The sequence below is a fragment of the Hordeum vulgare genome, chromosome 5H (assembly GCF_904849725.1).
Source record: "Hordeum vulgare subsp. vulgare chromosome 5H, MorexV3_pseudomolecules_assembly, whole genome shotgun sequence".
Lineage (NCBI taxonomy): Eukaryota > Viridiplantae > Streptophyta > Magnoliopsida > Poales > Poaceae > Hordeum > Hordeum vulgare.
In genome coordinates, this window is record NC_058522.1 from 514,408,185 (window position 1) to 514,433,337 (window position 25,153).

At 43.8% G+C, this 25,153-nt stretch overlaps 3 protein-coding genes across 3 annotated transcripts; 2 read left to right on the forward strand and 1 right to left on the reverse strand.

Annotated features, from left to right (window-relative positions):
* Positions 1 to 1,414: 1,414 nt before the first annotated feature.
* LOC123397988 (indole-2-monooxygenase-like) lies at positions 1,415 to 3,809 on the forward strand. Its single transcript, XM_045092496.1, has 3 exons — positions 1,415 to 1,937; positions 2,531 to 2,959; positions 3,050 to 3,809. Exons 1-3 carry the CDS (start codon positions 1,467 to 1,469, stop codon positions 3,671 to 3,673), a joined length of 1,524 nt encoding a protein of 507 aa, XP_044948431.1. The 5' UTR covers positions 1,415 to 1,466; the 3' UTR covers positions 3,674 to 3,809.
* A 12,196-nt stretch (positions 3,810 to 16,005) lies between these two features.
* Positions 16,006 to 19,948, forward strand: LOC123397093. Its single transcript, XM_045091775.1, has 5 exons — positions 16,006 to 16,027; positions 18,040 to 18,148; positions 18,348 to 18,414; positions 18,587 to 18,711; positions 19,566 to 19,948. The coding sequence occupies exons 1-5, from the start codon at positions 16,006 to 16,008 to the stop codon at positions 19,606 to 19,608; spliced, it is 366 nt and encodes a 121-aa protein (XP_044947710.1). The 3' UTR covers positions 19,609 to 19,948.
* A 2,258-nt stretch (positions 19,949 to 22,206) lies between these two features.
* LOC123451951 lies at positions 22,207 to 24,231 on the reverse strand. Its single transcript, XM_045128519.1, has 3 exons — positions 23,969 to 24,231; positions 23,440 to 23,654; positions 22,207 to 22,912 (listed from the first exon to the last, which is right to left on the reverse strand). Exons 1-3 carry the CDS (start codon positions 24,183 to 24,185, stop codon positions 22,325 to 22,327), a joined length of 1,020 nt encoding a protein of 339 aa, XP_044984454.1. The 5' UTR covers positions 24,186 to 24,231; the 3' UTR covers positions 22,207 to 22,324.
* Positions 24,232 to 25,153: the final 922 nt, after the last annotated feature.

Genomic DNA, 25,153 nt, shown 5'->3' on the forward strand with positions numbered 1-25,153 from the left:
GGTGGTGGAGATCATCTCCTTCTTCCCGGCGACATCCTTTCAGTTTGAAGAACGGTAGGGGGCGCCCTGGTGGTACCATCAAGATACCCCATGAGGTCGGCAGCCCTGATGTGAGGAAGGACTTGAGCTTTCCACACCAGAAAATTGTCACGGGAGAGCTTCTCGGTGATGGTGTGACCGAGGGCAGCGAGGGAGGGAGGAGCATAAGCGTGGGTGGAGAAAGAAGACATGGTGGCGGCGGCGGCGGAAAAAGATGAGGCGGAGGGTTGGGCGGCGCGGCGTAGGAGGTTTGGACGTGGAAGAGATAGGCTCTATACCATGTGAGAATAGAAAGGCTTGAAGCGTATGCGTTTAGCAGGGACGCGTGCGTGTTAATAAAGGCACAAGACCTAGGAGATTACAACAAGGAGTTAGGATCTATCTCTATCTACAAGGTTAAACACAAGAGATAGACCCTAACAAGATATCCTAGTTTAAACCATACACGCACGCCTACAATCGTAATACACATGGTTTATACATATACCATGTGTATACGTAATACAATGTCTAACACCTGTCACTGCCCGCTTTCCCTTCTAACTCCCATTTGACACCCTCCTTCTCCTCACTCCTCATTCCCCTTTGTCTTCCAGAGTTCCAGTAGAGGACGATGTGAGCATGAGCAGGGAGTCGACAATGATTGACTCTTGCCGACACGACAAAGCAATGGCAGGTCACGATGATGCAATGAGTGTGCTAAGATCAATCTGGTCCGTGTATATTCTTTTTTTCATATCCAGAATTGTAATTTTGAGACATAGCCCTAACACTAGTTTTTTTGGTTAGGGCACATGACCTTTTTTGTTATATTAGACCCAATATTAGTGTGTGGATGGGAGGCAGACCTTTCTTTTTGTGTTTTCCCCAGTTGTTTTCGTTCGAGGACCCCCCACCCCCCTCCCCTTTTCTTTGTATGTGTTTTCGGTGTTGAAAAAAATAAAAAATCATGATGTAGAGGGCTTGGATTTGCTTGATGATGTGAAGGACTTGCATGTGATTGAAAGTGAAAATAAAAGGTTTGCATGATCTTGTTGCGATCAGGAAGTCATGAGATTCTAATCCAGTGGTTTTATTATTCAATTGATTGTTGCGTTGAGAAAAAAAGTCCCATCAAGTGTACCAAAAAATGGGTTGCTTTGCTGGTTGGTGTTTTCACAGTTCTTCTTGAAGAGTAACAAAACAATTGGCACAACACGTAGCAAGAGTCCAAGACTGCCTTGTCTGTTTCTTTGGGAATGAAAGCTACGTTGTCGGATCTCGGATCTAGAATGCGTTGAGATGACCCGCCAACGACAACAGGAACTGTTTGCTCTAGGCACACCACCCGTGACGAGTTTTTGTGTTTTAGTTCCCCCGACTAGCTTATAAACAACAGATGGAGCTTTGCAATGACAAACTAAGCTGCACGAAGTAATTTATTTACCATGTCGTGGTTTCTGTTGCTCTTCCCCCTCTCCCTCTTGTTTGTGCATTACTGGTTCACTGGGAAGACATGGAAGAAACAGAAGCATGAGGCAGAAGACTGCCTCCCGCTCCCACCTTCGCCGCCGGCACTGCCCATCATCGGGCACCTTCACCTCATCGGCTCCCTCCCGCACGTCTCCCTCCGCGGCCTGGCCAGGAGGCATGGCCCTGACGTGATACTCCTCCGCCTTGGCGTCGTTCCGACGTTCGTCGTGTCGTCGGCACGTGCCGCGGAGGCGGTGCTGCGCACACACGATCACGTCATGGCGTCACGGCCCCGCTCCCTCGTCAACGACATCATCATGTATGGTGCGTCCGACGTCGCCTTCGCGCCATATGGCGAGTACTGGCGGCAGGCGAGGAAGCTTGCCACCACCCACATGTTGAGCGCTAAAAAGGTGCAGTCTTTCCGTGGCGCCATCATGGAGGAGGTAATTATGATAGCCTTCCCGCGTTTGACAGAAATTTTGTAAAATCCATAGCCCCAAAAATGCCTTCTCTAAAAATGACAAGCCTGACCGTCCAGGCCAAGGAAATGTTTTTTGCGTTAGAAATATATTATTATACATAGTCGTTTGAGAATAAAATGCAGAGACATGATCGGGTCTTATGTCAGTCGTCGTTCAAGTCATAACAATAGTCACTATGCGTAGATACCACTTGGGACATGTGGTTAGCAAACTCAAAATTCATATAGTCACCATGCATAGATGACAACCCACTACCCCGACTGTAACCACTTCACACCACTAGGAGCATACAGTTTAACACAACCCACTCCCCCGACCATAGTTTAAAAGACTGATCCACCGAGTGAACTAATATTTTTTGTTGATCGGACCGCTAGCGTAGCCACTTTCATGCAAATAAAAACCGTCATATTAAATTTATATTCGGAAATAATTTGGAACAAAATTTGACGACAAACCAAGCGGTGGCAAATGATATAGGTTTTCAATTTGACGTCTGCTAGCAGTTTCGTAAATGTTAGCTTCTCTCATGTTTTAAGATGCATGACATCTAGGTGAGCGCAGTGATGGCCAAGATCAGCGACGCCCCCGCAGTTGGTGGTACTGTGGACATGAGCGAGCTCCTCAGGTCATTCGCGTATGACATGGCTTGTCGCATCGTCTCAGGAGAGTCCTCCATGAAAGAAGGACGGAGCAAGCTGTGTGGGGAACTTGCCAACGATACATCACGGCTGCTAGGAGGGTTCAATGTGGAGGAGTACTTCCCAATATTGACTAGGGTAGGAGTGCTTAAAGGGGCAGTTTGTGCAAAGGCTGAGAGAGTGAGGCTTAGATGGGCTGATTTTCTGGATAAGTTGATTGATGATAATATGAGCAAGGGCAAGTCAACATTTGATCATAAGGGTGGCAACTTCTTAGATATCCTACTTTCTGCTCAGGAGGAGTATGGTCTCACAAGAGATCACATAAAAGCTCTATTAACGGTAAACACAATAATCCCTTCCAAATCATATATTCATCTTTATATATATATACCTTAAATAGTATACTTATTAATTCATTGATATCCACAGGATGTATTTTTTGGCTTAACAAGCACGTCATCTAACACCCTCGAATTCACCTTGGCCGAGCTCATGAGGAGGCCATCCCTGATGGGGAAGCTACAAGACGAGGTGAGGAGTATCGTACCCCTGGGACAAGAAACCGTCATTGAAACCGACATCAACAAGATGGCGTACCTCAGAGCAGTTATAAAGGAGTCACTCCGGTTGTATCCTGTTGCGCCTTTCCTTCCTCCACACCTTGCCATGGGTGATTGCAACATCGTTGGCTACATGGTTCCTGCTGGAACGCACATCCTCGTTAATGTATGGGCCATTGGTAGGGACTCCAACTCGTGGGAGGACGCAGAAGAGTACATACCAGAAAGATTCATAGACGAAGGCAACGCTGTTCATGTCAACTTCAAGGGGAATGACTTTCAGTTCTTGCCGTTCGGGGCAGGACGAAGGATGTGCCCTGGTATAAACCTCGGAATCACTAATGTCGAGCTTATGTTGGCGAATCTCATATACCATTTTGATTGGGAACTGCCAGTCGGGGTTGACAGAAAAGACATTGATATGGCAGAGGTGTTCGGGCTAACCATGCGTCGGAAGGAGAAACTGCTATTAGTTCCCAAATCACGCATGTAGCCACAAGAAATAAAATAGAATCTAAATATTTTGTGTTATGTTGTTGCTACTAAATAAATAGGAAGTCCTGCTTGTTGTAAATTAGTTTCAAAAGTTTTTATCGATGGCTAAATATTTTTGTCCTATGTCGTTTCAAGTGTCTTTTGGTGTTTTAATCTGAGGAAATGTATATGCTTGTTTTTCTTCTTGGCTGACTGAACCAGCTTCTGAGACAAGGAACAAATCTCCAAAATCATACACGACCCTTTATAAATCATGACTGCATGTACCGTGTGAATAACCGGCACTACCATTAGAAGTGCCGGTTAGAAGTGTATCGTGTGAATAACCGGCCTGTAGTCCACCATCTCAAGAGGATCGCAAATCATCCATTAGAAGTGGACCAAGTTGGCTAATTTGAAGAGTTCATAGGTAAATCCTGAGAGCTGAACTGCGGTTCTTTGGACTTTGGAGACACTACCATTTTTTTTTTTTTTTGCAGGGGTGAGACACTACAATTTCGATCCAAAGAAAAGAACTATAAGGCGATGGCTCTAAGCTAGAATTGATACGCATGTGCACTAAATGAATCAAACCATAAACTTAGTGGCAGCTATGTATGCACATGGAGAGGCCTACATATGCTTGTGGGATGCCTCGCTCGATCCCACACCACACCACCAGCGCTGCCAGCCCGCCACCACACCACCTTGTCCTCCACATCCCACCATCCCCACGCACCCGCCACTTAGCATCTCTGCCTCAATGCACCGTTGTTGCGTGCCTCTTCAGCCCTCCGCCTTTTGCGAGACGAGGGCCGTCACCACCACCGGCTCCGGCGGCGGGAGCGGCTAGGGGCACTAGTGAAGAAAGGGGTATTAAAACCGGTTGGTAAGGACCTTTGGACCCGGATACACATCCGGTGCTACGTATCCGGGACTAAAGCCCCCCCCCCCCCCCCTTAGCACCGGTCTCTTACAAACCGGTGCTAAAGGCCTCAACGTGGGCGCTGAAGAGTGCGCGCAGGCGGAGGACCTTTAGAACCGGTTGGTAACACCAACCGGTCCTAATGCTTTTTTTTTTCTTTTTTTTTTCCTTTTCTTTTCAGGGTTTCCGATTCCGTATTTCGGTGTTTCCGTGTTCTGTATTTTCAGGGTTTTCGTTTACGTGTTTCCGGTTCCGTATTTCCGTTTACGTCTTTCCGATTCCGTGTTTCCGATTCCGTGTGTCCGTGTTCCGTTTTTTACGAACACGAAATCGGAAACACGTAATCGGAAACACGTATCCGGAAACACCGATTCCGTGTTTGCGGTTAAGTGTTTCCGATTCCGTGTTTGCGGTTAAATATTGATGCACCAAATAAAAGTACATATATACATGTAACACGAAGTACTGGACCGATTATCATTACATAATTTGAAGTTCGTTTTCTATAGCTGTATATTTGCATAGAGAAGGGAGCTGGCTATTGGTTCATAGGATGGAAAAATTCTTCGCCTTCATCTATGACTTGCGTGAGGAGAAATCCTGCCAATTCCTCTGCAACTGCCTTGCAACGTTGGATTGGTCTGAGCATCGCCCGCTTTCGTTGCAGCTTTAAAAGAAGTAGATGAAAACAATTAAGTTATGAACAAAACTAAACATAATTGATGGCAACATAAATAAAGTTGTGAAGATCCGGTTACGTACCTCTAGATTTCTGGAAGTACGGGATTTCTCATTGATAATCCTGTGAATGTACTCGCAAACGTAGTATCCACAATAATCAGTGCCCGGTGGTTGTTGCGGGACGCCCTATATACGAGAACATAATTCAGTCAAATTAATAATAATCAAGAGAATTGTAATGGTATTGAAACCAGGGTACGTAGTACTACTTACTTTGTTAATCTGAAAGTGGAGCTTGTCTGCCCATGTACCGGGTTCTTCCTTGATGAACATTTGCCAAACCCTGGCCGACAAAGAAAAATGAATACAAGAGTTAATTTTTACTTACTTGATATCAGGAAATGAACGAAAAAGAGGCCGATGAACGAAAGAGGCCGATATATATATACCTTTGAAGCATCTGACGCGCACTCTTCCATGTGTCAGCGTCCCAGGTTAACGGGTCCCAGACTTCAACTTGTCCTTGATCGATTCTAATGATGAACAATATGAAGTGGGACATGCGCACGTGTACACACGCAGTCATGCATACTCATCAATTACACTTGACATCAGGTAAGCAAAATGGAATGTGTACAAGACAGTAACACTCACTTGAATCCGTAGGGCCAAAGTATTTCTTTTTTGGTACTTTGTCGCTTCAAAAACCTTAGCAAATCATCCGGTGTATCCTTGTTGAACTTTTCTATTGTCTCTTGATGAAACGAATACGGGTCAATGAACTCAAAGTCCCAGATTCCTGCCAGCCTGCATTCACGAATCTTCATTCTGCATAGTAGCGTACAAAAAGAATGTCTCGTGAGTGATAATTATACGGGCAATGAACGCGAGCTTAACTAAATAATTAAATTACACAAATAAATCACTTACAAACAGTAGCAGCTGACGATAGCTTTGTCGAGGGCACGTTGATTGTACATCTGGAAAAAATCATCGAACCCAACCTCCACACCGTACTCTCCGAAGTAGTGTTGATCCTGAACTGCCGTCATGATACAGTCTCTCTTTTGCCTTGCGGCCTCCAAGTACCAAACATGTAAATTCCATAGTTGGGTTGTTAGAGCACTAGGATTTTCGACCAGAGGGTGCTCGGGCTTATATTTATATACCACATCAGCAATAGCGCAACCTACGTCGCCCATGCGTGGACCGGACACTGAAGCCTGGTCAGATAACACCTTGAGCGGGGCAATTGACTGTGCTTCTTGTTGTCCGAGCTGGGGAACTTGTTTCCCGCATTTCGTCTGCTCCGCCTGCTTCATCTGCTCCGCCTGCTTCATCTATGCGGTGTGTCTTTTCAATGTACCGTTCATAGTCTGAAAGGGGCGGCGGTGGCGGCGGTTCAGGATAATATAAGTTGTCGATGGTGCGCTCAATTTTCCACTTTGGTACGTTCTTCAGAGTTTCCTTCCAGATGTCTGGAGGGGGCTTCAGGGGAAACCGTGCGAACCATGCTTTGTTTTTGGCTTTCACGGCCTCGTCTAGTTCCTCCGGAGTCATCAGGCCTGGTAATTTCGGGGGAGTCTTGACTTTATTGGGTTTCCTTTCTCTCTTCTTGGGAGGAGTCCCGTTTCTTCTGAACTACAGCTTCCGCTTTGCCGTACCCGTAGTGGGCGCATCCGTCGGCTCACTGGAGTGCACGGGCGATGGACTCTCGGCCTCGGGCTCCCAATCTTCGTTGTGGGGTGGACTTGGAGGTGCGTTGGGGGTGGACTTGGAGGTCGTGCATTCTGTGTACGAAAGTGAAAAAACTATTAAAAATAGGCTTACATGTGGTGCAACATTCAGTAATTGTTGGAGGTGGTGCATTTGTACCTGGAGGAGTCGGTGGCCTTGGCGCCGCGTTAGGAAACACGATGTGTTTCTTCTTCCACAAGATGATACCAAGCTCCATTTCTCCCAGTGTCTTCTCGCCTTCACCTACAGGAATATCAAGCTCAATTGACTGGCATCCCGGCGTAATTGTTGACAACCCGACACGAGCATGGGATGCTGGAATCTGACCATCATGGTAGGTTTCTCCAGGTTGATTCGGTAAAGCATAGCCTGATGCCACCATGAAGGATATGTTCCCCATTGGCATATGTATCTCACAGTTTGTCTTCTCCGTGACATCATCCACGGGGTAGTGAGGCGCCGACGGTTCGACTGCAGGACCGTCTTCTAGCTGCAGCTACGTGGAACCCACGCTGCTTCTATGCTGAGATGGGACGGCATCTGCTACAGGATCGTCTTCTAGTTGTTGCTGATCAGCGTCAGGTGCAGGATCTTCTTCCTCCTCTTCAGTGTCAGGTACAGGGTGTCCCCCTTTCTTCAAGAGAAACGCCACCTTTTCTTCTAATGTCGATATCCGTTCCAGCGCCTTCCTCTTGCTTCTACCACGGCTTCTGTAAGTGCCAAGGTCCGCCGGAAACCCTTGGTTCCACGGGGTAGTGGCTCCAAAGCCTCGTGTTCGTCCCCATTTTTCGGGGTTCCCGAGTGCCTTCGTCAACTCGTCGTTCTCTCTATCGGGAACAAAAGTTCCTTTTCGAACAGCTTCTATTGCCTTCTCTAGATCTGATACTACTTGTGTTATTTTCTCCGACCATGGTCCCTTCGCAACAATCATCCCAGTCTCAGCGTCCAACGTTGCCCCATGCGCGAACAACCAGAACTTGGACCTATCGGGCTAGTCATGTGTCTGTGGAATGATATTTCTTTTCAGAAGCGCATCTTCATAGCGTCGCCACCTAGGCAGGGCAGTCATGTAGCCACCTGACCCGAAAATATGGTGATATTTCTTCTTCTTCGCATTCGCCGTATTTGTGGCTGATCGGGATGTAAAGACACCCGATTTCTTGTACGCCTTAAAATCAGGCCAAGCGTCTCTTATCTTCACTAGGTGCCCAGTGAAAACTGGATCTTCGTCCTTATATTTCTTCCACAAGTCTTTTTTCCACCTCTGGAATTGTGTGGCCATCTTCTTCAAAGCCCACTCCTCGACTTTCTTCTTCTTATCTTCCGCTACGCTGAAATTTAGCCAGACCGTGTCGCAAAGCACTCTTTTCAATCTGTCATCGACATAAGTAGCTCCAGCATTGGCGCCGGTCTTCGGCTTATTCCATTCTATTAAGTTGATCGGGACCAGGTCTCTTACAACAACTCCGCACTGATTTACAAATTTGCGATAAGTTTCTGGGGGTTCCAGTGGTTTGCCATCAGCATCAACTTTATCGATCGAGTACCTTGCAGTATCTTTCAACCTTGCGGCCGGGCCTCGTTTCGACTTTGTCTCAGTACTTGCGCTAGCTGTTCCGGAGGGCGCCTAAACGGGAAAATAATGATTCGTTAGTAAGTGCAATACAAATTAATTGTTGCGTCAACAGTGACTTGAGATATACATTGGCAGAGTTTGTTCCGGAGGGCACTTCTGCATCTACTACATCTTCTATATTCTCAGCTCCGTCACCGGAGTCGTTCAAAAATTGATTGCTAAACGCATGTCCACCGTCGTCATCATGATATATGGCCGTTGCATCTTCAAAAATCATCTGGCACATGTATCTTTCCTTCTCCGCCTCACCCATTTCCGTGAGCTGATCGGCGTGCGGATCATGTGGTTCTTGGGGATCCATAGCTCAACACCCTACTAGTAACAAGAATTTAACTTAGCAAAATTATTTACGGAAAAGTTTTACGGAACCGAAAAGTTTACGGAAAAGTTTTACGGAATCGTCGGAGTCGTAATCGTCGGAAAGTTTACGGAAAAGTTTTACGGAATCGTCGGAATCGGAATCGTCGGAAAGTTTCCGACGATTCCGTAAAACTTTCCGACGATTCCGACGATTCTGACGATTCACTTTCCGACGATTCCGTAAAACTTTTCGACGATTCCGTAAAACTTTCCGACGATTCCGTAAAACTTTCCGACGATTCCGACTCCGACGATTCCGTAAAACTTTCCGATTAACTTAGCAAAAAGTTTCTAACTAATAATTTTCCGATTAACTTAGCAAAACTTTCCGACGATTCCGACTCCGAGGATTCCGTAAAACTTTCTGATTAACTTAGCAAAAAATTTCTAACTTTCCGACGATTAACTTAGCGACGGCGGCGTGGAGGCGACGGAGGCGTGGAGGCGTGGGGGCGGCGGACGATGGCGTGGGGGCGGCGGAGGCAGACGGCGTCGGGGCGGCGACGGCGTGGGGCGGCGAGGAGGCGTGGGGCGGCGGACGGCGTGGGGCGGCGAGGAGGCGTGGGACGGCGACGGCGTCGGGGCGGCGGACAGCGTGGGGCGGCGACGGCGTGGGACGGCGACGGCGGCGAGGAGGCGACGGCGTGGGGCGGCGAAGAGGCAGCGCGCGGCGAGGGTCGACTCAGCGAGGAGAGAAGGAGAGAAGACGCGCGGGAAGGAGAGAAGACGGCGGCACCGGGAAACAAAAAAGAAAAGTACAAGCCTTTTGCAACGGTTGGTGTTGACAACCCGTCCTAAAGACCCTTTAGCACCGATTGTTAACACAAACCGGTACTAAAGGTCCAAAAATTGGGCGCGCGAGCGAACCCACCTTTAGGACCGGTTGTTGTTAAAAACCGGTCCTAAAGGTTTTTTTCCTTTTTCTTTTTTCCTTTTTTCCGTTTCCTGTTTTCTTTTTCTTTTTGTTTCCTTTTTCTTTTTCCTGTTTCTTCTTTTATTTTTCTTTTTTGTTTCCCTTTTCTGTTTTCTTTTACATTTATTTATAAAATCAAAGTAGACTCAAAAAGCTTTTGTAAAATCAAATATTATAACAACATATTTATATTTTCTGATATTTTGTTTACAAATTGTCTAAATGTCATTTTAACACTTAAAAAATAAAAATGATATTTATCAAAATGGTCAAATTTAGTGGAAACTGGTCAAATTTTTGATATTTATCAAAATGGTCAACACAATTACATAAAAGGTTTAATACATTATTACACATCACCAACAACACCCCCTATCTATTTTTCTTCTTGCCTTTCTTCTGATTGCGCCGTAACCATGGAGTATCTTCATCATTTAACGGGATGCTTGGATCATCTTTGACTTTGAAGGGAGGAATTTCATCAAATTTATTGTAATCTTCTGACATGTCTGTCTTGTCCTCGACTCCCACGATGTTTCTTTTCCCTGAAAGAACTATGTGGCGCCTTGGCTCATCGTCTGATGTATTCGCTTCCTTATCTTTTCTTTTTCTCGGTCTGCTAGACATGTCCTTCACATAGAAAACCTGAGCCACATCATTGGCTAGGACGAATTGATCATTGCCGTACCCAAGATTCTTCTGATCCACTGTTTTCATTCCGTACTTCGGGTCTACCTTCACGCCTGACAGGTTGAACCATTTGCACCAGAACAAAGGGACCTTTAAGGAAGGTCCGTAGTCAAGTTCCCATATCTGCTCTATGTAACCATAGTATGTGACCCTTTGCCCGTTGTCGTCTTTTGCATCAAACCGGACGCCACTGTTTTGGTTGGTGCTCTTTTTATCTTGGTCTGCCGTGTAAAATGTGTTACCATTTATCTCGTACCCTTTAAAGGTCAATACAGTCGAAGATGGTTGCTTGGCCAACAAGTATAGCTCATCTTCAACAATGTTGTCATTAATGAGACGTCTTTGCAACCAACCGCCGAAAGTCTTCGCGTGTTCTTTAGCAATGAAATCTTCAGGTTGCTCCGGGTATTCCGAGCGTAAAATATCCTTGTGTTCCTGGATATATGGAGCCGCCAAGCTGGAATTAACTAGAACTGTGTAGTGTGCTTGAGTGAAAGATTGCTCGTCCATACATGTTGTTGATTTCTTTCCTAGCGTGCCTTTTCCATGCAGTCTCCCCTCATGGCGCGACTGAGGAACACCGATCGGGTTCAGGTCAGGAATAAAGTCAACACAAAACTCAATGACCTCCTCTGTTCCATAGCCCTTGACCATGCTTCCTTCTGGCCTAGCACGGTTTTTAACATAATTCTTCAAGACTCCCGTGAACCTCTCAAAGGGGAACATATTGTGTAAGAATACAGGACCGAGAACGGAAATCTCTTGGACTAGGTGAACTATGAGGTGCGTCATAATATTGAAGAAGGTTGGTGGGAACACCAACTCGAAGCTGACAAGACATTGGACCACGTCCTTCTGTAAACTTGGTAGAGTTGCTGGATCGATTGCCTTCTGAGAAATTGCGTTGAGGAATGCACATAGCTTCACAATGGGTACTCGCACGTTTTCTGGCAGAAGCCCCCTCAATGCAATCGGAAGTAACTGGGTCATGATCACGTGGCAGTCATGAGACTTTAGGTTTTGGAACTTTTTCTCTTCCAGGTTTAGTATTCCTTTTATGTTCGACGATTATCCAGACGGGACCTTGATACTGCTCAGGACTTGGAAAAAGATCTCCTTCTCTTCCTTGGTAAGAGCGTAGCTAGCAGGACCTTTGAAATTCTCTGGATTCATCAGGTCGTCTCGTTCGTGCATACGTTGGTGGTGCAGCCGTGCTTTTGGTGTATCTCTCGACTTCTTCCCATGCACGCCCAATAAGTTTAGCAGGTTCACGCAAATATTTTTCGTCATGTGCATCACGTCGATCGCAGAGCGAACCTCTAGGAATTTCCAATAGGGTAGTTCCCAGAATATAGATCTCTTCTTCCACATGGCTACGTGGTTGTCGGCGTCATTCGGAACAGATTGTGCGCCAGGACCCTTACCAAAGATTACTTTTATATCTTTGACCATGTCATATATATCAGTACCTTTAGGGAGGGTTGGCTTCCTCCGTGTATCTGCCTCGCCTTTGAAATGCTTTCCTTTCTTTCTTACGGGATGCCTGTCTGGAAGAAATCGACGATGCCCCGGGTACACATTCTTGCCTATATGTATACTTTCAGTCTCGCCTAAACAGTGTGTGCATGCGCTGTATCCCTTGTTTGACTGTCCTGAGATGTTACTAAAAGCGGGCCAATCATTGATGGTTACAAACAGCAACCCTCGTAGGTCAAATTCCTCCTGTTTGTACTCGTCCCACACACGTACACCTTCGTCAGCCCACAACTCTAAAAGTTCATCAACCAGTGGCCTCAGGTACACATCAATGTTGTTGCCGGGTTGCGACGGGCCTGGGATAAGCACTGGCATCATAATGAACTTATGTTTCATGCATAACCAAGGAGGAAGGTTATAGATACATAGAGTCACGGGCCAGGTGCTATGACTGCTACTCTGCTCCCCAAACGGATTCAGGCCATCTGTACTTAGACCAAACCTTAAGTTTCTTGGGTCACGTGCAAAGTCCTCGTACTTATCGTCGATGTTTCTCCACTGCGACCCATCAGCGGGTTGTCTCAGCATATCGTCTTCCTTACGGTCTTCTTTGTGCCATCGCAGCAACTTGGCATGCTCTTTGTTTCGAAACAAACGTTTCAACCGTGGTATTATAGGAGCATGCCACATCACCTTGGCAGGAACCCTCTTCCTGGGGCGATCGTCGCCCTCAACATCACCAGGGTCATCTCGCCTGATCTTATACCGAAATGCACCGCATATCGGGCAGGCATTTAAATTCTCGTGCTGACCGCGGTAGAGGATGCAGTCATTGATGCATGCATGTATCTTATGCACTTCCAATCCTAGAGGGCAGACAACCTTCTTTGCTTCGTACGTACTGCAGGGCAGCACGTTATCTCTTGGAAGCATCTTCTTCATTATTTTCAGCAGCTTTTCAAATCCCTTGTCAGATATTCCATTCTCTGCCTTCCATTGCAGCAATTCCAGGGTGGTGCCCAGCTTTTTCTGGCCATCTTCGCAATTTGGGTACAACAATTTTTTGTGATCTTCTAACATGCGCTCAAACTTCAACCTCTCGTTTTCACTTCCGCAGTTTATCTGTTCTTCACGAATGACCTGACGAAGATCATCATCAGACTCATCAACAATGTCCTCAAGTTCAGACTCGTCTTCCCCCATTTCAGTATCACCGTGTTCACCGAACATAGGATAGTTATCATTATCCTCTTCTTCTTCATTGTCTTCCATTACAACCCCTCTTTCTCCGTGCTTGGTCCAACAAAAATAACTGGGCATGAAGCCTTCTTGCAACAGGTGGGTGTGTATGGTTCTTGAGTTAGGGAAATTCCTCTTATTCTGGCATTTTTTACATGGACAAAAAATAAATCCATTCTGCCTGTTTTTCTCAGCCACATTGAGAAAACTATGCATGCCATTAAGGAATTCGGGACGACGTCGATCACTGTACATCCATTGCCGGTTCATCTGCATTATATAAATTTATCAAAAACCATTATGCTAAATCATCATGACTAAATTAATTAATTAATACAAAAAGTTCATCACACGTTAAAACCATAGTAGCGTAGTGACCATACATATATAGTTCTCATAAAAATACACACTCAAACCAACCATAAAAACTCTCTCTAATTAATGCATTTAAAAACAACAACAAATGCAATCAAAATCGCAACAAAGGTAACAATTGACCCAACGGCATAATGATACCAAGCCTCTTTACTAATTGCATATTTTCTAATCTTTCTAATCTTCAGGCGCATTGCGTCCATCTCGCTCTTGTGACCATCGACGACACCGGCAAGAACCTTTTCCAAGGTCATCTTCTCTCTTTCAGTTTTTTCCAACCTTTCTTCAGTTTTTTCAATCTTTCTTTCAGGCCAACATTTTCTTGTTCAACTAAGTGTAACTTCTCAACAATAGGGTCGATTGGCATTTCTGGTTCCACTACCTCCTAGATAAAAATATCTATGTCAAGTTGGTCGGCGTAATTAATTGTCATATAATCAGGAAATAAAAATATGTAGTTATAAAAGATAATATACCACATCCGAATCATAGACTGGACGAGGGCCAACGGGGACGGATATCAAAACCATGGCGCTATACATATAAAAAAAATCTTACACAATAAGAAAATTATATACAAGTAAATATGTAAATCATACAAATCAAAATTTGTTTTGGTAAATAAAAACAATAGGCTCACCAAGGTTGTGTCGGTGACGGGGCGATCGACGGCGGTGAGGAAGGGGACAAGGCGCGCGACACTAAAAAAAACCACAAATCATAATTAAATTTGAGCTCAAATTGCATATGTATACATAACAAATGATGAACTCTCTCTAGCTTAGGCATTTCATCAAACACCTAGCTAGCACAACAAAAATGAAATGAGCAAGAAAACGAACAAAACTTGCAATGCCGGAAGAGGGAATGTTGATGCTAACCGTAGGACCGATGGGTGCCAACAATCTTGACAAATGGTGGAGAAAAATGGGGATGGATTAGAGCTCCCAAGAGGAAGGAGAGAGCAAAAATGGAGTTGAGCTCGAGCTGGAAAAAATGGAGCTAAGCTCGGGGTGGAATATAGGGGAGGGCTTTAGGACCGGTTTGTGTTAAAAACCGGTGCTAAAGGGTCTGACAGCGGGGCCCCGCAGTTGCTGCAAAAATGAGAAAAACTTTAGCACCGGTTTGTGATACAAACCGGTTCTAAAGGGTCTGTCCACTGGGCCCCCCTCCCTGCAGCAAACGGTCCAAAACCCTTTAGGACCGGTTTGTGTTACAAACCGGTCCTAAAGGCCTTGCGGCCATTTGCTGCAGGGAGGGGCCCCAGCGGACAGACCCTTTAGAACCAGTTTATATCCAATCCGGGTTCAATATGGTTGGCTCAATGCCCTGTTTTCTACTAGTGGGGTTTCGGCCTATGGCTGGCGCTGGCTAGGGTTGCTTTCTCTTGACAGACTTCCCCAGCCTATTGCAATGGAAATTCTGGTTTTTGGATGCTGGAACATATGGATGCAAAGGAATGGCAAGATCTTCATAGGCATTGCTCCTTCCATTGAGAAATAGGATTAAGAACAAGCATCTTGCTTGCTTCCGAGGCAGGTTAAACTCATTTGATTAACCAGTGGCTGTTGTGTTTCCTAGAGCTGGTATTGGTTTGTTTTGTTTTGTTAGGTCTTCTTTTATTTTTCTTTTCTTTTTGTTTCACTCCCCTCGATATTTTCCTCACACTTATTAATAGAAAATACTGTAGAATAGGGTCACATTTCACGTTATTGGAAAGAGTGTTTTGCATTCTGTTCCGAGTATACATGGTCAAAGTATGTCGTTGTGTCACTTAAACATCAAGGGAGTTCAGCTCGAGTAGTTTGTTTGTATCCTTCGGTGCCAACTGCCATGTAACTTGATGAAGGTGACGGGCACTAGTAGCTTGAACACAGAACTCCTTTATTTTTTCTTGGATATATATATAAATATCGACGAGAACTAATTACATTTTGTTGAAGCAGCGCGGACAAGATAGCGCCAAACACGGATACAAATTGGACGCAAAGCTCTCACATAGGAAGGAAGGAAGGAAGGAAGGAAAAACATAACCAGCAACCGACGAACGAATGGATGTGTTGGGGAACCGCGAGATGAGCTATGGGTCGTTGATGTGGAGTTCGACGACCAAGCCTTTTTGGTCCCAGCGAAGACCGCCGCTGACGAGCTGGCGTCGGCCTTCGTCGTTCGTTGCGCCGCCGCCACCTGCCACCTCGTCGGTCGTCACTGCCAGCATCCTGCCGGCCGCCCCCGTGGTAGGCACGACGGAGCTCAGCTGCAGGACGACGCCAACCAGTACGAAGAGCAGCACGGTGTTTCGAGACACGGAGGCCATCGATGACCGATCGCCTCGCCGCTGGTGGATCGAGGAGCTTGCTGCTTTGAGCTCAGGGGGCCGGCTACCGTGTCTGCTGCTGCGTTTGTGTTGGTTTGATAGTGGCTGTACATACATACATATATATATATATAGTATTGGGAGGGTATGATCTGCGTGGATGCTTTGTTTAATCGTTCAATAATATACAGCACAGTTGACCGATATTGTATGTAATATGTACGATACTGATCATGAACGAACGACTGATCCAACTACCAGGAGACATACGTGAAGGAGGAGGCGATGGAGGACGTCAAGCAGAAGCCGGTTGGGAACCCGACACTCCGTGGCCAGTCGTGATCGTGGACAACCACTGTGCCATGTAGCCCGCTCTTGCCACCACCATCACCACCATCGACCGCGTGGGCGCCGGCCACCGCAGCCTGCCGCGCATTGGGGCCGCCTGCCCACCTCTAGACACCGCGCCCCTACATTGACCTCAACAAGGACGACAAGGAATGTGGCGCGTGAAGACAACGACGTCATCGATGATAGTGGCATGATCTATTTTTTAGTTTTCTTTTAATTTGAACTTCAGTTAAGTCGAGGCTTTTATCAAGTTATTGTAATAAGTCCTTTAATTAGTTTGCGATGCTTTATTTATGTTAAAATCCAAAATACAGATAAAATTTAAGGATGCGACGAACCGTTGAATGCATCTACTCCCTTCATTCCTAAATATAAGTTTTTTTTAGAGTTTTCACTAAAAAACTACATACCAATGTATATAGACATACATTAGAGTATAGATTTACTAATTTTGCTCCATATGTAGTCTCTTAGTGAAATCTTTATCTATTAATAAAGCACATATTGCTTCTGTGGTACGTCATGGAAATTGCCCTTGAAGTTTGCATAAATTACCCACCATGCCACCGGTAAGTAGAAAACGTTTCACAAAGCAAAAAATCTCGGACTGGGCCGGCCCATGTAAAAACCTTCTATATTACGCTGTGCACCTTCTATATTTGCGTATTAAAAAATAGGAATTTTGAATTAAAATGTTGAGAAAACATAAAATGTTTGTGGATTCAAAAAAGGCGCCGTTTTTTATATATATTTTTTGCAAATTCCAAAACAATGTCCGTGAATTTAATAAATATATTACCGACTAATAAAAATGTTTGTTTATTCAAAAAAACTTCATGCGTTTAAAAAATGTTTGTGAATTTAAAGTAAAATCCTCCAACATAAACAATTATGTTCGTCTTTTCTAGAATTGGTCGCCAATTCAAAAGAAAATATTTAAATCCGTTTGAAATATAAAAAATATTCACGATTTTTAGTAAATGTTTGTAAATTGTAAAAAATGTTCTCAATTTTAAAATTGTTCTCATATTTGTAAAATTGTTCATGAAAGATCTAATGTATGTAGTTAAACATTAATGCTTCTAAGTCTTTGTGAAAATATACTCGTGTGATTTTTGAAAAATTAACTGTTGGATTGATCGGATTATTATTGTATGTTTTTTTAAAAAAAAATCTTGAAATTAAGAATAATTCTTTGAGTTACCAAGATTTTTGACAATCATGATACTTTTTTTGAAAATGTAAAGATTGCTTCAACTTGTGAATAAATTTTAAAAAAGAAACATTTTCTTGCATTTGTGCATAAAATTTCAAAATCAAGCAATGATGTGTGAACATAATGTGGTCATCATCATTAAAGATTATGTTTTTTTCTCCCGTTGCAACGCACGGGCCATTTTGCTAGTCTTTAAAAAGACATATACTCCCTCCGTTCATAAATATAAGTCTTTTCAAAGATTTCACTAGGGGACTACATACGAAGCAAAATAAGTGAATTTATATTTTAAATTATGTATATATATATTCATATGTAATTCTTAAATAAAACCTCTAAAAATAAGTATATTTAGAAACGGATGAAATATTTTAAAACGGAGTAATATAAATCACAGGCCTATGTCCGTTTTTTCACTCAAACGAAAACTACCCTCGCGTGTGGCCCCCACCTTATCCTGGGAGGTGAGGGCATGCACGTAATTTTGAGCACCACCAATCCCCGCGCTTCTTTCTCACCGAGCTGCGAGCAACCTCGGCGACGGCGGGCCGGGCGGCGGACCAACCTCGGCGAAGGCGGTCAGTCCATTATCCTCTCCATGCTCTCACTCCTCCCTATCTCCCCTCCATGGCTCCATGTGCGGCACCCCTCATCCTCATTCTCCGTTCCCATGGCCATGGCGCCCTCCCTCTCCGCTCTGCTGCGGCGCCCCTCCTCTGCTCCAACCCTGGAACAAGAACAGGGTCTCAGGTCCTAACCCTTTATCTCATTCTCCAGGTTCATTAGATTTCACCCGCAGCAGCAGCAAATCGAGCCAAGAAAAGGTAGCGCCCGCCAGTACCATGTATGCTAACCCCCCCCCCCCCCCCCCCACACACACACACACACTGAAATTCATGTTATCCTGTTCCTGTACGCGGTGTATATACACTTGGTTGTTGCCTTAAGGCCTTGCCATTGCGACATATGGAGTGCATTACTTTCAGTCCTGTACTGACATCCACCCATTTCTTCAGTGCAGTGAGGATTGTTTGTTTCCAAGAGAGAGACAGAGAGAGAGAGAGAGAGAGAGCCATCCATCCATGGCGTCTCTTCTTCTCCCTCCTCAGTTCGCCTACTCCCTGCCTTCTTACTGCATCAGGTAATCTCCCCCCCCTCTTCCTTCCCCCCAGTAGTCAGTAGCTTTCGATTCGACACCGACGTATTGTTCCGTCAGGGAGCAGGGGACACTATTATTTTTCCTTCTGACGATCTCCTTTCTGGAAAGGTGTTTCCTGGGCTTTACAAGCATCTAGGAATTTTTATCATTGGAAAATAGGAAATGGTGCTAATATAAGTTTCTGGCATGATGTTTGGGCTGGGGAGTGTTCCCTTAAAGTAAGGTTTTGGAAATTGTTTGAGATCTGTAATCAACAAGAATGTGCTGTGGCCCAAGTTTGGGATGGGGTGACACTTAGACTATCATTTAGAAGGTGTGTTGATCATAGTGGACTAAGTGATTGGGGAATGCTTATTAATCATATAAAGAATTATCCTTTATCTGATTCTCTTGATACTCCTGTTTGGGATTTGGAATCAAAAGGCATTTACTCTGTTAAGTCTTTTTATAATTGTATCAACTTTGGAGGTGTGGTATCTCCTTTTGGAGACTCTTTATGGAAAACTTTGTGTCCTCAGAAAATACATGTGCTTTTGTGGTTGTGTTTATATAACAAATCCTTGACTAGAGATAACGTGGCTAAAAGGAAAACAATTGAGGATAAGTCTTGCCTATTTTGTAGTGAAGATGAATCCATCCAGCATTTATTTTTTGAGTGTGTGAACTCTAACCTGATTTGGGATATTATATCTGATTTCTTTAAGATTTGTAGAATAAGTTGCATTAGTGAGGTTGCTTCCTTTTGGAAAGTTAATAAACAAAAGCCTGTTCTTAACTTGGTAATTGCTGCCTCCTTGTGGAGTATATGGAAATTAAGAAATGAATTTTGTTTCCAGGGGCGCAAATGGAGAAGTCTGGACTGCAACATTGTCAAGTTAAGAGGGATTTTGCTTCGATGGGAAGTTCTTTGTGGCGCTGCTCAGCAAACCGAACTGAAGCAGTTCATTCGTCTGCTGGACAAGCGTCGGGGGGAGATCCTGAGGATTGCTTGGCGATGATCTGAAGACCTGTCCTTATCCTTAGTTTCTTTTCTCCCTTGGTAGTTTATCTTGGCTTGTAATAAAAGTAGAGTACTTGCACTTTCCAGGACAGCTTCCTTTGTTGGGGTCTGCCTGTGGTTATTTTCGGTTGGTGTGTTAACTGTTGTGTAGCTGGTTTATGGGCTTTTTCTGCTCCATTTATAAAAAGTGGGGTAGGGGGGGAAACCCCTTTCGTTCAATTTTTTTTTCCTTCTGACGAATCTGAATATGCAGTGGTTTCACTTTAATTCGGTCATCCATGTAAGTGGCGAGTCGGAGAAACATTAATGTTGCAATTTTCCGTTAATCTTGCTCTGCATCCATACTTGATGTAGAGGAAGGCTCAAGTGGTGAAGACAGTGATGCTGAAATCCCAAAGACCAAGAAAAAACCTGCAAAACGTGGAAGGAAAAAAAGCCACAATAGATACACCAGCAGGGGAAACACAAGAAAGCCGAAGTGACACTGAAGATGCATCCCCTGAAGAGCCTAAGAAAGTTAAAAGGGGAGGTCGCAAGAAAGGTAATGTGCATATTTTGCATTTAAGAGCACTCTTCTTATGTATATTGATCAACGGAGTCCATGATTTTGCTAGATCACATCCCTTAGCAATTCAACTTCTCTCCTGTGTCACAGCTGTTACTACTGCATCCTCTGTTAAGGAGGCTGACAAATCAAAAGAACCAAAGAAGAGGGGCAGAAGAAATGTTAAGACGGCTGAACAATTAAGTGATGATGAAGGAGAAGATCAGATCGAAGATCTGATGCTCTCTAATGAAGTAAAAGTTCACAGTTCAACCAGTGATCTTGAAAGCAAAGTAGAGGCGTTGTTATCACAAGATATTGGAGAGGTTGACAAATTAATGCCTCTTGTTTGCTGCTTTGGACCAGCTAAGTACTCATTTATTCCTTCTGGAAGACCTGCTAAAAGGTTAGTGGATCGTGAGATTCATAGTAGAATGAAGGATATGTTTTGGTCTCCGGATGAATTTGTGAGGGCACCTGGAGGGTCATAATCTAATGTTGCCCTTGCTCTAGCAGCTCTGGGAGGCCGGGTTGTGTTCATGGGAAAATTAGGTGATGATGAGTATGGTCAAAGTATGTTGTATCACTTAAATATCAATGGAGTTCAAATTCGGGCAGTTAGCTTGGATCCTTCAGTGCCAACTGCCATGTCCTTGATGAAGGTGACGGGCAGAGGTAGCTTGAACACATGCTGTGTTAAACCATGTGCTGAGGATTGTTTTCAGCAGTCTGATATTAACCCAGATGTTCTAAAAGAGGTATAGACAAGCCCATCAACTTATAAAGTTCTAATGACACCATATCCGACATTCTTGTTCATTACAGGAATTCCTAATTGATGCTTAGTTGATCTTAAAAATAGTTTGTTCGTAATTCCAATGACACTATATCCTACAAGCTATGTTAAACCATGTGCTGAGGATTGTTTTCAGCAATCTGATATCAACCCAGATGTTCTAAATGAGGAAGATTTTGTACGTAGTTTATTTTTTAGACAGAAGATATAGAAATATTCGTAGTTTGTTGTTTTTCTGCAGAGACTTGTGCTATGACTTATTTTTTTGACTTGATAAAAATCAGAATTGCATAAAACCTGTGTAATAGTGAAGTGCTAACCGCACTCGATATACTTAAGTCCTATAGGATAATATCCTCGCTACCATTGAGCACCTAATTGATTTTGCCCCTAAATTAAAAGAGCATATTGATAATTTATATGGAATAACCAGTTCAAACTTCAGAGGTTAAAGGTGGAACCAAAGAGACCTGCCGTTCAATTCAAAGTTTGTACTACTTGCTAGCTTAGTTGTTGTTGTCTGTGTTATGCCTAACTTGGCCAAATATTTCTGCTGTTTTGGTAACTGAAACGTCAGGAAATGTCATTGCAAAGCTCTCGGTCTGTTGTCATTCATTCAGGTCTGGCACCTCCAAATTCATTTCATATATGATGATGATCATTCCCAAATCCGAAAGTGGACACACATGTACAGAATATATATGGAAAATATATGCACATTCTGGTTTTATCTGTCCTTCACATGCAGTGCAGACTTGTATAGTACAGTATAATCTTACAATCTGACAATGCAACAAAATATACTTCCTCCGTTTAGACTAGATACGAAACAAAATGAGTGAACCTACACTCTAAAATATGACTATATACATCCGTATGAAATCTTTAAAAGGTATATAGTTCATAATGAAATCTTTAAAAGGTCTTATATTTAGGAATGGAGGGAGTATATATTTGTATGCAAAATGTATTACTATATGCAATGCCACATGGGCTAGTACTTTTTGTTGAAAGAAAGAAAATCGGGTGCTGAAACAAAATCAAAGGGATGCACATAGAGTTTGTCTGTTCCTCATACTCCAAAGCTCGTGCCAGATATATAATTCTTACCACACTCAGTTGTAACGAACAGAGTGATAACAAAAGGTGATAATTAAGCTTCAACCAAAAGTGTAGACATATTTAGTACGATAGTATATACAGAGCACACACATCTTAATTTGGATATAGCATGTTCAACAAGGAAGATAGGGAATCAGCGATGCACAATGGACCAAGTGACCTTCACGAGCATCTTATAGTCCCCGCAAGTGATTCTCTCTTCATCATAGCTGCCGCGCTTTGGAGTAAACTCGACAGTGCGAACAACGCCTGTAGCAAGGCAAACAGTCAACAGGAGTGTCTCATCAACCGAGACACTGACTACGCGGCGCGCTGTTTGCAGGATCCCACCCTCACCAGCTGTTAGCATCCCAGCAAGTTTGCTATCATGCAGCATAATGTCACATGGAAAGCTGCTAGTGCGAACGACGATTTTCCCATGGAAATTAACAGGTCCCGCCTCAAGGATCCTCATCTCAACGGTGCCCTCCACCGCCTTCCTTACAAACGTGTAATTTAAATCCAATGTGCTGTGCATGCTGACAAGCTTTTTGGTTTGAACAATGTATTTCGGTGGAAATGAGAGTCTGAAGATACCATTAATCTCCGTTAAACCTTTGCTAACTCTCTCGTCATTGACCTTTCTGCCATTCACATCCTTGACCTTCAGATCAACTTCAAAAATTATTGAATCAAATATCATCAGTCCTCTCTTTGGGCCAGTGAGAAGCAACGGATCATTCTGCAAAGGAAGTTAATTTAGCTCTGTTTGTTTGAATGATAAAACAAGGTTATCGATCGAAATAGATTAATTTCAGTAGCTGGCATTCCGATTGCTGCTAAAATCATTTGCTTTGCTTTAAGGAAAACAATTGTAGTATTGGTGGTATTTAAAATCAACACTAATTATATGGGGACTAGTCTCTTTGTAGATACTTGGCAAAATGAGAACAATTCTACCAGGTCCATTATTTTTTAAATATGATATACAAAACATAAAGCCCTTTTTAAAAACATTATAGAATGAATCGTGTTCCTGCATGAATAGTAACATGGATGTGCTTCTTTACTACATTCACTGATGTTTTTTACTTTAAAAAATTCAAGACGAGGCAGTTTATCTGATGACTTGATACAAGAAACTTAACAGAGAAAGCACCAACACGGCAAACGAATTTCATAATATAATCCTGTAGCCACGAGGAACGAGCAAGCATGTGCATATATATCGCAATTACTATGAGGGTGGGTTAAAAACAATAATAATACCTTGGAGGTGATGTTCTGGCAATCGTTCTTGCCGCGCTGAAATAAATAGATGCGTTGGCGATCCAGACTGTCCCTGGCTATGATGGTGCCGTAGATACTGAGTGGGTATCCATAGTCAGAGGAAACAATATTGACCGAGACAATATTAACCGAGTTACACATCCGGGACCCATCTTGGAAGATCCTATTAGTATTGTACATGGCACCAACAGGTGCTGCCATGCCAGAAGAAGAAGAAATGATGAGGAATGAATCAAAATTACTTGTCCATCTATCTAGGAATAGGATGCAGGAGTGAAGTAGCAGAGCTGCACTAGTCAGTTGAGCAAAACATCAGATTCAGACGTCCCTACTAGCTAGTTAGGCAAAACATGGGATTATGTATGCACATATAAACTGGCCGGGTGGCGGGGAACACCTGGTCGAAGAGGGCCGGGCGATTTGCATTTTCAATTCAGATCAGTCGCACAAATAGAAACAAAACTACCAGCAGGGCAATCGAAAGATGGGAAGGGGAAAGGGGGCGTACACTCCATGTCGAGGTCGAGCGTGGGATGCTGGAATCGGGTGAGGACGTAATCGCCCTCCTTGGGGTCGTAGTCGCTGAACCTTGGGTTCAGAGGGTTCGGCCCCTTCTCCTCCTGCTCTTCATGCTGCTGCTGCTTCTGCTTCTTCCGAGCCCGCGCGCTCGCCCTCCCCTCTCTCGCCGTGGAGGAGTAAGAAGAAGAACCGCCGCCGCCGGCCATGGAGGGAGGAATCGAGCTAGGGCTTGGGGCTCCCCGAGGATTGAATCGGGCTAGTCCCAACTAAAAAGTTTCCGGTGCCTATCCGTTTTTTTCAACGACTAAACATGGACTAGAGGTCATTAAATGACATGCAAAAAGACCATGTTATCCCTAATAATATACTAGAAGTTATTAAATGACATGTTAAAAGTAGGGGCATTGTTGGGAAAAGAGCCAAAAAAGTCCCAAAAAGTCCCTCCCATAGGGACTTCTTCCTTTAGTCCCAAATACCCCATTTTAGTCCCTAAAAGTCCCTCCTGTTTCTTTCACATGGGATTAAAAGGGATTTTTTTTAGTCCCTACACCAAAAAGTCCATGGAAAGAAACACCCCCTATATTTTTTTGTTAGTCCCAGGGACTAAAATAAAAGTCCATTTAGGCCCTGTTTGTTTCAGAAGTCCCAGGACTTTTTTAGTCCCAACTAAAAAGTCCATAGTCCCTATCCGTTTGTTTTCATGGACTAAACAGGGACTAGAGATCATTAAATGACATGTAAAAAGACCATGTTACCTCTAGTAATGTACTAGAAGTTATTAAATGACATGCTAAAAGTAAGAGCACTGTTAGAAAAGGTGTCAAAAAAGTACCAAAAAGACCCTTTCATAGGGACTTCTTCCTTTAGTCCCAAATACCCTCTTTTAGTCCTTCAAAGTCCCTCCTGTTTGTTTCACATAGGACTAAAAGGGACTTTTTTAGTCCCTACACCAAAAAGTCCCTGGAAAGAAACACCCCCTTAGTAAACTTTTTTTTCAGTCCCTTAAAAAAAGTTCCTCCTATTTTGTTACATAGAGACTAAAAGGTTCTTTTTAGTCCAGTCCTTATAAACAAACAGGGCCTAAGTTATTGTCAGAATTTGAGGTGGTTTTGGATTGGCTTTCATATTGCTGACTCCACATATTTTTACTGTCCTGACTAGGGGCCTGTTTGGG

Bases quoted from the DNA above. Each gene is read 5' to 3' on its own strand.
- LOC123397988 (XM_045092496.1), top strand. From the start codon at position 1,467: ATGTCGTGGTTTCTGTTGCTCTTCCCCCTCTCCCTCTTGTTTGTGCAT. The intron at 1,938-2,530 runs GTAATTATGATA...CATGACATCTAG, and splicing joins GTGGCGCCATCATGGAGGAG to GTGAGCGCAGTGATGGCCAA. The intron at 2,960-3,049 runs GTAAACACAATA...TGATATCCACAG, and splicing joins ACATAAAAGCTCTATTAACG to GATGTATTTTTTGGCTTAAC.
- LOC123397093 (XM_045091775.1), top strand. From the start codon at position 16,006: ATGACCGATCGCCTCGCCGCTG. The intron at 16,028-18,039 runs GTGGATCGAGGA...CTGGGAGGTGAG, and splicing joins GACCGATCGCCTCGCCGCTG to GGCATGCACGTAATTTTGAG. The intron at 18,415-18,586 runs GTATGCTAACCC...CCATTTCTTCAG, and splicing joins GTAGCGCCCGCCAGTACCAT to TGCAGTGAGGATTGTTTGTT.
- LOC123451951 (XM_045128519.1), bottom strand. From the start codon at position 24,185: ATGGCCGGCGGCGGCGGTTCTTCTTCTTACTCCTCCACGGCGAGAGAG. The intron at 23,655-23,968 runs GTACGCCCCCTT...CTGGCATGGCAG, and splicing joins GCTCGACCTCGACATGGAGT to CACCTGTTGGTGCCATGTAC. The intron at 22,913-23,439 runs GTATTATTATTG...CTTCCTTTGCAG, and splicing joins GCCAGAACATCACCTCCAAG to AATGATCCGTTGCTTCTCAC.